Source organism: Serpula lacrymans (genome assembly GCF_000218685.1).
Source record: "Serpula lacrymans var. lacrymans S7.9 unplaced genomic scaffold SERLAscaffold_6, whole genome shotgun sequence".
NCBI lineage: Eukaryota > Fungi > Basidiomycota > Agaricomycetes > Boletales > Serpulaceae > Serpula > Serpula lacrymans.
The window spans coordinates 1,894,966-1,908,571 of record NW_006763295.1 but is presented as its reverse complement, the minus strand read 5'-3'; the positions used below and the strand labels follow the sequence as shown (position 1 = coordinate 1,908,571).

Below are 13,606 nucleotides of genomic sequence, written 5' to 3'. Positions count from 1 at the left end.
AATCCTTCCCCGAATCTCCCACCTGCTGCCATCATCCAACAAGCAAATGCCATCTTTGCCAGGCGTGGTATCCGACCAAAGCAACACCTGAGCGAGCCACGGGCAGGCGCAGTTAGCATCATGGAACGCAGGGCACATGCAGACCGCTGTCAGGCATTGCCTGAGGACTTGCCCGATGATATGGGTACGTACAGTTGCAGCGAAAAGGTTGGTCGAGATTGGTGCTAAACAGTCAACAATTACAGACTTGATGATCGAGGTACTTGATTCCGTTATTGATTATTGCTCACGGTTTCTAGTCTCTGATACTCTTTACAGGCAAAAGACAAGGAACAAGCCGTTCTCCATCTTTACCGGATGTATGATTTGCAACCTGTCATATATGGTACGCCACTTTGTGCTTTATATTCATATCCGTATGACCTGGTTCACCTTGGCGTTCCGTAGAATCACTAAGGCCTCCAGCTGATAAAGAAAGCAAAGAAACCAAAGGCCGTAAATCTGCAAAGAAAGCTAGGGCTAAGAAGGAAGCAGATGCCATGATTGAAGAAGCTGAGAAAGAGGAGACAGGCGTCGTGAGCGATGTAGAGGCAGAGACAGAAGCTTTGCAAACAGGTTTAGAGATCGATGATGAGGAGCAAAGTGATGCTGTTCTTGTGGAACACGGCCCATCTTTGGATGAAGGACAAACCCAGAATGGGGCGGCAGAGGGTGGGTTAAAGGCTGAAGGCATAGGAAGAGAAGAAATGATCGAAGTGGAGACAAACGTGAGAGAGACAAGAGGTACCAAGCGTCAACGCTCAAAACAACAAGAGGGGCACAGCAAGTCATTGGCGAACGTCTCAGGGCGTAATTGGAAGGATAAGGTTGTAACATGAGTCGAGAATGTATATATTTTACTTTTTAGTATACTAATTATGTCAAGCTATGTACTTGAGTAGCAGCATATATGTAGACGTGGTCAACATAGATGAAACAAAAAATCAGAAAGTAGAGAGGTTATAGGATGCATTCAATCTCTAATCAACATGGACTCGGATTCATAGCGACTCCTGATCCTTGGTATATCTGCATCATGCCTTTGAATATATTAGGTATATTATAGCACGTGAAGAAGAAGAAAACTATACCAGGTCCAGTGGCTTTTATCGAGATATGTGATTGAATGATATAGCTTTCCCTGCGGTTTGAAGTGCGAAATCAACATATAAAGCAATTCTTTTACCGCCACCGTATAGTTATAACGGCACACGGTAGTATGGGAAGGTTGGTATTGAGAATAAATCTCAGAGTATTCCTTTTCATCGTTAGTACGGGCCAGCGTCCAACTGTTGTGAATAACAGGGTCCCAGCTAATATTTTCTGAGGAAGGTGACATCGAAGGGCGTAAGTGGACTCCTTCCATGTTCAAGGGGACTATCCAGCTATGTTGATCATTTACCCATCGAGCCCTGGACAGAAAGAACGAAGAACGGCTAAGCTCATCATGCGCGTTGATGTATGCAATTAACCGCCAACCGCGATGGACGTATTTGTGCAGCGCACTTATATAGTGCGGTCGAGGATTGGTCAACTTGAGAGCGCGCCTATCCTCGAATGTAGCCATGGGATATAAGGAGTATGCAGCATCAAAGGCGATCACGTTCATGACACACGCTAATAATTTGACCAAGCTTATCAGCAAACACATGACTACTGTTGAAAATGGGCTCACTTGAGTGAAAATTGAGGATAACCTCCAATGGGTTTAACTTGGAATCGACGAGCTGCACTTTCAGAGGCTCGCCACCAGGCTGCTCTTTGGTAAATGTATACACTGCCTCCACTCCTTTCATGCAATAGTTAAAGTTATCGGCTGAATAAACGCGACGCTCCTGTCCATCCCAGTCATCTGGGAGTTCTACTTTGAAATCTGCATGCTGTACTGAGTTATGCTCAAAACGGTACCCTTCGATTTCCATGAGCCAGAGACCGACTTCGCGAGCGTGACCTGGATGAGTATAGATATCTAGATCGGATTCTGGATAAAAAGTCCGATCTAGAAACTGAATCGCGCTGGATCCAGAGATCAATGTGCCCGTGCACGCTTGCAAAGACCGAAAGGCGAGAGGGTTGGTGAAGAAACGAGAAAGGTGCCGGTTAATATTGAACGCTCGAACTGAAAAATCGTACACGGCATCTTTCGCAACGCGACACGTTCGACCTGTTCTAATGAGAGACCGAGGAGAAAGGGCTTGGAAAATCAAGTCGTACACTGGAGCACGAGAAAACACTGCATTAGAGACAGCGTTTGCTCGATTTTGCTGGTGGTTTGGAAAGGCAAAAGGAGATTGGAACATGTTAGAATGCAACAACGTGTACCACCTCTCCAGGGCATTAATGTACAAAAGATTTAATGATAAAAATTCCCAACATACCAAAAAAAATAAATCGAGGTTGAGTAGCAACGAGACACGGTCATGTTATTCAAGTTTTTATATTAGGGGCTGTGGCACGTGACCAGATCGCGTCGTCCTAACAGATTCGGCTAGTTTAACCTAGTACTTCCAGTGCCGCACCACAATGGTTCAAGGCGACCTCGAGACATCTCGTTCTGTTCCAGTTGAGGCTAGCTCTCCTTTCAAAAGCAACTCATACGACGGCATAATGGATGAACTATTTTGCGACGACGACTCGCTTGATTTTCTCGACCATATTGTTCACCCACAGGCAATCTTGGATGACTCGGGAGGGTCGTACTTTGGAGAAGATATATTCATGTCTGACGGCGAAGACAGTATTTACCTTCTCAGTGGCGATCTGGAACAAAACGCACAAGACTCTGACGAGATAGATACAGATAATCAGAGGTACATGCGCGCATATATGTCACCTCAGACCTTGCTTATGATGATTCGATTAGAGCACAGTCTATTTCGAATATTGAAGACCTTGTTCTCTCTTTCCTAACCCAGCTAACTGGCTGTCTGGACGATATAGCAGGCTATAGGAACATTGATGACGCTGATAACTCGGAAGCCGATGATTCTCGAAAACGTTCTCGTCCAGTAAAGAGCAAGACTCGCAAGATAGAGCTACGCTTAGCAGATCGCAGAAAGAAAGACTCAAGTTAGTATTTGCTATCTACATTCCCTTAACTTATCAATCTTCGTCCAAGCAGCATGTGCAGCTTTCCGCTCTGTACGGTATCCACTCAACTCTAAAGGAGCCAGTGCAAAACCTCTCGGTATGTACATATGTCTTCTTTGGCTCAACTAGTACGTAACGGCCTGTAGCACATATTTTTCGTGTGCTTGATTTTATGCATGAGGCCTTGTTATATGACATACCCGTTACGAAACGGTACGTTTCCCCCTTGTTCGGCAGTCAGAATGTTTAACCTATGAATGTATATCGAAGAGATATGTACTACAAAGATGTATCCTTATTCAAGTCGCAAGCTACTGTAGACCGTGTATGTTCGTCATTTCATATTTTCAACGCTATGATCATTAATCCTGTACGGGGGGCAGCTTGTTGATGATGTCGCTGCTACTTTTGAACTCAACCGATCGGATCTCCACGTCGTAAGCAAGTACATTATTTCTATCAAACTTGCTTCACTACTTCCATCAGCGTGCGTCCACGAAAGGACTTATATGTGGTAGTGGCCTTCTCATTCATCTTACTGGAGGAGAGACCATCCATATCAACGAATCGGAGGTCCGTTTGTTGGGAATTTCTCATCGTGATCAAAGTCTGCTGACCGTTAACAGGGTGCATTGATTCCTGTCGGGGAAGATATTGACCGTTTCGAAATAGAAGGCGATATGGCTTGGGTTCTAATAGTAGAGAAAGACGTCAGCCTCTCACCACTCGTTTCTGTGACATCTTCACGAATATCTTAAATACAGGCCGTCTTTCAGACCCTATGTCGCCTGCAGTTTGCAAGTCACCCATCGCTCCCAGGTCCTGGCATAATCATCACGGTGACTTGAATCTTTTCTGCCACGCAGATATTCTAATATCGTCTTAGGGAAAGGGCTATCCGGATGTCGCAACCCGTCAGCTCGTTAAGACATTCTCAGACAATCTGCCATCTCAGTAATTCGCCGATTGAAGTCTAATTTTGTGTCTTACCTGTTTTTAATTGTGGTATCATAGCATCCCAATTCTGGCATTAGTCGACGGCGATGCATATGGTATCGACATTCTCTCTGTCTATAAATATGGCAGCTGGAGTCTCAGACATGAGAATGGAAAGCTGGCCGCGGAGCGCGTTGAGTGGCTAGGAATATGGACATCCGAGTTGGCGGAGTATGATCATACGAATTTGCTGTAGGTTTTATTCCGTGCTATACTCACGTTTCATTCACAGCTTGGGCATCGACATCGATTCTATGATTCCTATCACTAAACACGATGAGAAAAAGGTTTGACCTTACATTTGTGCTATCTAGTGGTTTCATTTAAAGACCCTCAGGCCATTTTGATGCTTCAACGCCCTCCGGAGACGATGCCAGCGCCATGGAGGTAGTCGACTTGCCTCCTTTATATCGACTTTTATTCACGACTTCTCGTAGGAAGGAGCTGATGCGAATGCTACACACACGGCGCAAAGCAGAAATTGAAATCTTGTCCGCTCATTATTCGAATAACGTGAAACATACATCGACGAACATCCCAGGTTATCCATTTCTACTTCACTACCTATCCGGAAAGATCATCGATATTATCGCGCCCTCTGTATAATGTCCTTTTTGTTGTGCTCTTGAATGTTAGCCCTCTGGCGGCATAAGATGTATACGCAAAATGATAAACTGCACTATTTCTGGAATAAGCTTCATGCCCCAAAAACGCCAGAACCACGATATCACTACTGTGATGTACTAGAAAATAATGTAAAAAGCCAAGTAAAAGGCGGTATGTAACCAAGGGTCCAATCAAGTATTCAAGTATTTAAAAGCAAGAAAATATGTGGCTGAGGCAGTGTCCAAGAAATCAGCCATCTACGAGCGCGAATACAGCGGGGGAGGGTCACTCGGGACATCCGGATCGCGAGCATCGAGACTCCGCTTCCTGTGGTCAAGTTCAAGCTGCTTCTGGTACAGCGTCAAGTCTGAGTGAAGAGTAGATGATTGAGTGGAAGAACGATCAAGTACTCGGTCCTCTGTGCGGGAGGAAGAAGATGCACCCCCAACAGCTGCTAATGCCTGTCCCTGGAAAGAACTCGGGGGTACAGATCCCAATGCTGTGGGAGAGGTAGCAGAAATAGGTGAGATCATAGAGACGGGACGCTCAGGGAAAGGATCGTGGGGATTGGGCAACGGCATCATATCATCGTGCACTGTATTATGAGCATCTGAAGTTGGCGAGAAGCTGTGATGTCGAGATGCTGATGTGAGATATGATTCGCGACGAGAAGGATCGAGCAGAGGAGCAATACTGGACGATTGCGGGCTCACAGGTCCGTACTGATTCTGAGATGGTTGTCTCCGCGCAAGATCCAGACGAGATAATGGGGTAGGAGTATCTCGAGGAGGCACTGGGGGCGGATAATCTCTAGGGGGCACCGGAGGAGGAGCAGACAATGGAGGAGCATAACGCTGCACTTCAGCAGAAACCGGTGCCACTACCGGCAGCTCCGAGCGTTCGCGAGCACGTCGTACTCTTCTCCTGAGGAGACATATCAATACGAAGAGCAGAATAACAGCCAGTACTGTCGAAATATTAGTTATAGCTCAATTATCATATTCACAATACCCACTTATTCCGACGGCGATTCCAGCACGAGCACCAGTACTGAGAGACCCACTATTGCTGGTACCACAAGTTCCATTAGGACCGTTGCTACTACCATCACCGCACTTGCTGCTACCATTCGAGCTGGTTTTGCTAGAGCTGCTGGTACTACTCCAATTGCTTGTAGTAGTACTGGAACCGCTGTCGGTGGAGCTATTACCCGAAGAAGTCGTAGAGTCGTGTTTGTCCTTCTTGCTATCGCTGCTGGTGGTGGAAGTGGTACTGGTGGTGGTTGTACTGGTGTTGCTTGAGTTTCCGTTGTTATCACCATTACTACCATTGCTGCCATTGCTGCCATTGCTGCCATTGCTGCCATTGCTGCCATTGCTCCCATTACTGCCATTGCTGCCATTGCTGCCATTGCTCCCGTTGCTCCCATTGCTTGGATTACTAGGGTTGCTTGGGTTACTTGGATTGCTAGGGTTATCATCGTCTCCATCAGAGTCGTCCCCATTGTCCCGAGCGACAAAGTTCCTATGACTTGCAAAGACCTGAGAACTTTGTTGGATCACTGTACCAAGCAAATCAACTCACCGTACTGTCCGCACCCGTGAGGACGGTTCTGCGGTGGCAGAATATGGCTGCAAAGCCGCGACGAAGGCTAGAGCAGGAAAGAGATCCGACATGGCCTCAAACAAGAAATGAAATCGAGCGAGGCGGCTTGAATCCACAAAGTGACCAGGCAGTGTGGTGCTATGACTGGTGGAAACTCGTGGTCAGAAGCAAAACCATGCCTGTGGATGTGCCAGTGCAAAGAAGCATTTACACAGCCCATGCCATAAAGTATCCGAAGCTGAATGAAAAATACATAGAAGTTTAGCGTGCCGAACAGCGGCAACCTTCAAGTTGGGCAATAAGGGTATGGTGTATGAGGCGTATGTCACTGCGATGTCAACTGTTTCATGGCCGCTCAAACACCGCTGTCAAAGTCTCCCCAGTGTCCCCACCATGGTCAGAAAGCCCGTCGACATCCAAGAAACGAGCTCATTTCAATCAGAAAATCTTTAAAGCCAGTCTTAGAGGAAAAGTGGGTACCCTAGAATAAGAATAGACAAACGGATGGGGCCATCTGACAGAATCGACACAAGGCTGCCTCATTTTTAGTCGTGGTATCGATTGAATAGATCTGCCGAGGAGTCGAATACTTCACCTTCCAGATATGGGCTATCTCGTAATACACGAGTTTCACGTGATTTGGAGGGCAAACAGCACCAAAGCTAAGCAACACGAACGCGATTAATGCACGTGATTGACGCGACGTGATGATGAGACTGCACTGCGGAGTCTCAAAATACGCGATATTATAAGTAGGTCTCAGCCACACACGAATTCTTCAACCTGGTCCATCATCCAGTTCACCACCAACGGTGCCCTCAAGGCAGGTCTTATCCTCTTCAATACGTCTCGAGTGTCGCCCGAGTCTATCTCTCCTCTCTGTACAACTTTTTTTTTCGTCGTTCGAACTGCAATTTTCACCATGCAAACGCGCTCATCACTTAACTCTGTGCTTGGAAAGCGCTCTCACCAGATTGACACTGCAGTCTCTGCTAATATCTCCTGCGACGAGGCATTCGCAGTGACTCAATTGCCTCTCACACCTGAACTGACCCCGAAACCAAAACGCGCTCGAGTTTCGTTGTCGACTGTTGATGGCGATGCTAACAAGGAAAATATTCCTCCCTTCTCTGGAGAGCTCCTTAACGAGACGTCCCCCAGCATTGTGCGTAGCTCGCTGAGACGTACGAGTACAGAGCTCATAAGCCCGTCACGTCCGAGAGCAAGTAAGTCGTCGTTTTTACATAAGTATTGGCACCGAAACTAACTTTTTTCAACTTTTAGCGCGGAGACATGCCTCCACATCCAATGTATTAGCACTACCTTGTACTCCGGCATCAGCCATATCTCACCTTGCTATATCTACCCCTCCTCCCACTCCACCTCTATCGTTGCTACCAATTCATGCTCGGGCTCGTTCGCTTCTTCGTGCAACTTGTAATAGTTCTCTTCATATTGCTGGACGCGATGAAGAGCGAGATACGATCAAACAATTTATCGTGTCTTTCTTCGAAGCTGAAACACCGGAAAATGATGTCGCAACTCTGTACATCTCAGGCACCCCAGGCACTGGAAAAACAGCTCTGGTCAACTCAATCTTATCTTCACTCGAGGATGCGGAGAGATCGGATCGAAAAATCGTCTCTATCAACTGCATGGCTTTGAATAGCATCGATGCACTGTGGGACCGTCTTTCCGAGGAACTCTGTGATGCATCTAATGCTAAATCGCCGAACAAAACTCGAAAAGTGAAAGGTAAACAAGCTGTAGAAAAAGCCTTGGCTGGTATGGAATATCGCTGGTATGTATCTTTTGGTTTTAAGTGTCAATGTGACAGTTGCTGATAACGATCGATCGATCAGTATTCTTATTCTCGATGAACTCGATCATATCGCGGCCTCATCCGAAAATCTGAATTCCATTTTCTCCTTAGCCCAGACTTATAATCCTCTTCGCATAATCGGAATTGCCAACACACATACACTTACGTCGTCCCTTTCACAATGTCCGGATACAAGTGTGAACACTGTTCATTTTGCAGCTTATACACCGGCACAACTTCTTCAGGTTCTTCAGACACGCCTTTCGCCACTATATGACACCAAGGGCGGCTCCGATGGTGCAGAACAATCGAAGAAGTTTCTTCCTACCCCTACCCTAACTTTACTCGCAAAGAAAATTGCTACTCAGACTGGAGATGTCAGAGCGTTGTTTGAAGTCTTACGGGGTGCCATAGACCTTGCAGTATCTGCAACTTCAACGAAGATGGACACCGACACTAATCCTCTAGCTTCTTCTCCCCCAGTTGTTACGCCCACCCATGTTTTGAATGCGTTAAAGGCGTATACACCTTCCTCTGCCCCCTCGTCTTCCACTGTTACTAGTAATAGCGAAGTTGTAGTGAAGGTCCACAACCTTGGTCTTCAACATCGCCTTGTCCTTCTCTCGATAATATTGGCATCCAAAAGACTTGAAGCTAGCCTACCATTTTGTGGATCAGCTTCATCAACCAAGTCACCTACCAAACGAACTTTGTCCAGCGCATCTTTGCTGAACGGCTCGGGGGGAATCGACGCCTCGCAGCTTCATTATTATTACTCGGCCATCCTCAGGCGTGGGGATAGCGATTTGTTTACTCCCGTATCCAGGAGCGAATTCAGTGATTTGGCTGGGATGCTAGAGACGGCAGGATTAGTATCAATAATGTCTGCCTATAACCCCTTGTCGTCACCCTCAAAATCTGGTCGACGAGCCTTTGGCCGTTCATCTTCTTTCGGAGGGCCTTCCAAGGGTGCTGCCGCTGCACAGGAGGTCAAACTTGCTGAGAGTGTACGCGTGGATGAGGTGTTGAGAGGACTTGGTGTCATTGGTACCGATGGCGGGGCCGCGAATACTACCTGTGTGCGGGAAGAAGAAATCAAAGCCATATGGATCAAGGAGAGTTTCCGTTTAAGCAAAGACATTAAGGCGAGGATGGTCAACTCCAACCATTGTGCTGAAAACCCATTCCACGATGCTGTGGAAGACTAAATGCCATATTATAATTCTTCCTTTTCGTTCTACCTTGCCCCACTGATTGTACATCCCATCTTTTTGTTTATTGCATAAGCATGTTTCGTTTTGTTTATTTTCATTATTATCCCACATCCATCCCCCATGTTCCCTCGCTACCTACAGTGCAACGGTGTAAAGTCTGTTTTTGGAGGTCATGTATAAGTACTATCACTTTATTAGTAGTATGTAGAGAATGTCAATTCACTGGTGAGAATATATATCATTTCGTGGCTTTATATGCAGTGTGAACATTGACTCTAAGCATCAGTGGCCGTTCCTGTTGACCCTTTCCACCAACCATTGGCATTAATGCGACTGAGAAGGTGACCCAAACTCTCCATTCCGCCTGGTGGATGATGAGCATCACTTTCCTGTTTCTTTAGCATAAGTATTTCCCTTTGAAGCTGCGACGACTTGGCTCCCTTCTCCAATAGTGCCTCCAATACTTTAACCTGTTCATGTCACATAAGTATGACATTTAAATAATAAGGCCATGGCACTGACCAGAGTAGACATTTTCTTGCAGTACAGTTGGAATAAATCTTCTAGCAACGACGCAGCCTGGTACTCTTGCAGTCTGCCACTCTTGAGATCACCAGTGAGGATGCTGAACTCTAAAACCAACTCCAGTGTCTTGCGAAGTAAATCACCGACTGCCCGCTGACCCGATCTCAGGAGACAGGCGCTCAGGATGTCGTCCAAAACCGCCGAATGTGAGCTGGCCAATGCAAACACGTCTGAAAAACCGTCGTCCGAATCAGGTGTTTCGTAGGACTGAGCAGCAACAATGCGAGAGAGGAAGACATCGTAGTTCCCTCCGATTGCGACGTCGTACACGTATGCTGAGAGCGCGTTCACAAAAGTCTGCGCTACGAATCGAAAGTGCAGGAAGAGCTTATTCGATGACGTGAGTGTAGGAAATAGAGGTTCTGTTCTTTTGCGTGACATTCGAAAGTCCGCGCGAATAGCACTCTCAACTAAAACTCGTTGTAACGTGATGGACACCAATAAATAGTGGAAAATCTCACCTCTCATTAGCCGTAACAGGAAAGCGAACATCCTCTGATACTTCGACAGAATCTCTGGAGTTATGATGACATCAAGCGGATGGGGAGCCTTATAATCGAGGTAAAGGAAGTCCAGAGCCCTATAGACATTAGTTTAGTAAAATGTCGGTATAAGTGCAGGAACACACGACATACTCAATAGCTGTAAGTGAAGGTGGACTGTCAGAACTGGTGCGCACAGAGATGCGCAAAAGAGAAGACTCACAGAGAGGATTTAGCCACTGGTCGCGCCCAGCTCCAATTGGCAGATCACGAATAGCAAAGCCTAAGCGATACTCAGCTTCGTTGAGAATGAGTCGACGTCCACATTTCTCTTGGTCTTCCAAGTCATCCTTCATCGAGGGATGGCCTATTTCCATGGAATCCATAATGACCGTCCTCAAAAAGTAGCTGAGGTCTGTCCCCCCAGGAGGCCAACTCTCTCTGTCTATCAGGACTGGCGCAAGACCCACGGCCCAAGGTCCAGTTTTTGAAGCCTTTGCGTGTCTCTGGGGTTGACGGGATAGCCGGAAAGCTTTGACATTTTCGTCCGAAGTTTCGCGGTCTTCAGAATCAGAAAACAAAGCCGTTGCTAGCCGTGATTTAAAGGAGTCTGAAGTCAACAGCATGTATGAGCGCAGTAAGTTGAGGTGGTCGTGGAGGTAAAGTGCCGAATCTTGCTCCAGGAAGAGCGACAGGACGGCACGAGATAGAGAAGATGCGTGTTTGACGAGGGGAGAGAATACAAGGGAGGTCAATAATTCTAGATTAGGAACGATTGACGGGAGGGCCTTAGGAAACGTGGAGATGAACGATCGTAAAGGTGCATCTGCCAAGCTCCCAGAAGTGGATCCGAAAAGAGATTCTTGCTGGCATGAGCCAGGCTCCATGTCAAAGACGTGAAACTGCGCTAGTTCTGGTTTGTAGAGATTTTGGGCAAGGTCGGCATCTGGATCAGCTTCCTTCTGAGCACCATTCGTCACATTTCTGTCGTTTAAACGTTCGTCTTTGTTATCAACTGCGTGCCCTTCATATACCGCTTTGACCTCGCTCTCCGTCCAAAGCCAAACAAGAGCTTCGCTGGCTGAGGATTTTTGTAGGATTGGGTGATCTGGTCGAGCAGCCAACAATAACTTCAATGATTTCCTTGCTGCGGGTAGAATATTAGCTAGTTCTGGAGGTATGAATGCCGGATAATATTCGTCCTCCATTTGTGCACTGTCTGCATCGTCATTTTCATCTTCCTCTGCCTCATTCGCGCCAAATAGGTCGGACGAATGGGCTTCACGAGACTGCTTGGTAGCAAGTGATGCACGTTGATTACCGTCACCATACGCCACAGACTGACAAACACGCTGAATGCAGTCCTGGGATGACTTTGTGAGCAGATAAGCAAATGTGGCGGTGATGAGCTGCAGTGAGGAACTCTCAATATGAGATCTGAGGTGCTGATAAACGCGATTCAAGAGTGGGACGGAAGAGGTTTCAAATGCAGGGTATTCTGGAGGTGATAAACGAAGTTCCTATAAACATAACACGCCGTTCAGTGCAGCCCCAGTGGGAGGAAAAGACGACATACCCGGTGGCATAACGACGACAACGAAATAAGCAAGCCCTCCAAATCACCGTAGCGTAGCCAAATGGCCGAAAGCATGTTAGATTTTGACTGAGTGCCGGTAATATTCGGTGATAAGCTCGACAAGGTATTGCGCACGTAGGCAAGCGTTGAGGACAGTGCGTGGGCGAATGCATGGACTGTCGGGCCATCCCTTCGAATATTACACGATAAAGTTAATAATAATATGGTAAAACGGCAGAGAAAATCTAGTTCACCGTTTTCGAAGATAAGTGACGAAGAGTTCAAGCCTACGAACAAGAGTCCCAATGTCCAAGAACCTCTGCAAAAAGCTGAGAATACGCTAAATGTGATGCATCAAATGATAAGAATGATCATTTAACCTTCGACTTATAGTCTCATTCCTTCCGTCTATGAGAAGACTGTGATTCACCCCTTTATCAAGGCCGACCCGGATAAACGTTTCTGACTTTTTATCCCATGAATGTAAAGATGAAGATGTTCCCAAGACCACCATCTTTAACGACACCAGCATTTCATCCTGGGTGACATACGTTACGTTTGCCGATGAGCTGCTGAGAACAGGCTGAACACTGTTCACGCTCAGTAAGCCACAACCTTCCCCTTAGTTAGAAAATCTTACTGATATTGAGCTGAAGCAAACACTTGATCGGATTGCTCGGATATGAAAGGTGTATGGAACGATTTCTGACGGAACGAAGAACGTAAACCATCCCATGTCTTGATTTGACACTTTTTAAGTTCAGGCAAAAATGCATTCAACATGACAGCACAATTGCGATAGCAAAAAATCTCACTCGCAGTTGATTTTCAGATGTGATAGCTTCTGCCCACAATGACTTTCGAGTTTGCTGCGGCTGGTGTATATCTTGCGTTAAGATAGCCAGTTCCGGAGGCAACAAGGGTTTCACCACGGCAGGCTTGGACACAATGTGGCTCATGAGATCAAGATTATGCAAGATGGGGTTCTGAGGTTTATCAGCTAGTCGTGGTACAAAGAATTGCGGTAAGATGGGAGACAACCCTTCGATAGGTGAAAGCACTTCATCTTCCAGCTCTAAAGCGTCGGTGATGAGCGACATGGGACCAAAATTTGAGAAAATTATGTTTCCTCAGCTAAGACTGGATTCAAATATCAGATAAATAACGCGAAAACGATACCACAATACGGTTTCGAAGAAAACGCGCCTTTCAGCTTGACTTTCAGTGACAAAAGGTCAGAAACACGTATACCACGTGACATCCTCATATCACTTTTATTTGTGTGTGCTTGGCAAGAGCCTCTACCCCATGCCTCCCAAGTTATTTCCTTATCCAGAACTGGAACATGATGACGTTTCCTGCAAGTATAATCATTTCCAAGTAACCCTAAGTACGGTACTATAGATTCCTCCTCGAAACTCCTTTGTTTTTTTTTTGGTCGGTTACATACCATCGTTATCACCTGTCTGTGGTTTCCTGAGCGAAGTTGGGCCATCGGAAGCATTGTCACCACGGTGAAGTTCATTGTCATTGATCCAACAATTGGCACTTACCGCTAGCAATTTAAGCCAGATGTGATTTCTCTAATCAC

The 13,606-nt window shown here is 46.4% G+C and overlaps 5 protein-coding genes across 5 annotated transcripts; 2 read left to right on the top strand and 3 right to left on the bottom strand.

Moving 5' to 3' along the window:
• Window positions 1-1,012: 1,012 nt before the first annotated feature.
• SERLADRAFT_437455 (uncharacterized protein) lies at window positions 1,013-2,339 on the bottom strand (the record flags this gene model as incomplete). The annotated part of the gene is made up of 3 exons (XM_007317790.1): window positions 1,013-1,079; window positions 1,131-1,656; window positions 1,715-2,339. 3 exons carry the CDS (start codon window positions 2,337-2,339, stop codon window positions 1,013-1,015), a joined length of 1,218 nt encoding a protein of 405 aa, XP_007317852.1.
• Window positions 2,340-2,562: 223 nt separating this feature from the next.
• SERLADRAFT_437454 (uncharacterized protein) lies at window positions 2,563-4,731 on the top strand (the record flags this gene model as incomplete). The annotated part of the gene is made up of 14 exons (XM_007317789.1): window positions 2,563-2,849; window positions 2,903-3,108; window positions 3,161-3,226; window positions 3,276-3,342; window positions 3,400-3,454; window positions 3,513-3,566; window positions 3,616-3,702; window positions 3,756-3,839; window positions 3,894-3,968; window positions 4,016-4,083; window positions 4,144-4,317; window positions 4,358-4,412; window positions 4,463-4,512; window positions 4,563-4,731. 14 exons carry the CDS (start codon window positions 2,563-2,565, stop codon window positions 4,729-4,731), a joined length of 1,497 nt encoding a protein of 498 aa, XP_007317851.1.
• A 51-nt stretch (window positions 4,732-4,782) lies between these two features.
• Window positions 4,783-5,444, bottom strand: SERLADRAFT_388112 (uncharacterized protein; the record flags this gene model as incomplete). The annotated part of the gene is made up of 1 exon (XM_007317788.1): window positions 4,783-5,444. The coding sequence occupies one exon, from the start codon at window positions 5,310-5,312 to the stop codon at window positions 4,989-4,991; it is 324 nt and encodes a 107-aa protein (XP_007317850.1).
• Window positions 5,445-7,182: 1,738 nt separating this feature from the next.
• On the top strand, window positions 7,183-7,719 carry SERLADRAFT_466280 (uncharacterized protein; the record flags this gene model as incomplete). Its single annotated transcript, XM_007317787.1, has 2 exons — window positions 7,183-7,562; window positions 7,621-7,719. Coding segments are annotated over 2 exons (402 nt in total), but the record flags the coding sequence as incomplete, so codon positions are not given.
• Window positions 7,720-8,941: 1,222 nt separating this feature from the next.
• SERLADRAFT_448663 (uncharacterized protein) lies at window positions 8,942-13,208 on the bottom strand (the record flags this gene model as incomplete). Its single annotated transcript, XM_007317786.1, has 9 exons — window positions 8,942-9,842; window positions 9,895-10,367; window positions 10,419-10,537; window positions 10,659-11,959; window positions 12,016-12,205; window positions 12,270-12,344; window positions 12,396-12,605; window positions 12,656-12,765; window positions 12,831-13,208. The coding sequence occupies 9 exons, from the start codon at window positions 13,113-13,115 to the stop codon at window positions 9,648-9,650; spliced, it is 2,958 nt and encodes a 985-aa protein (XP_007317848.1).
• Between the last annotated feature and the right edge of the window lie 398 nt (window positions 13,209-13,606).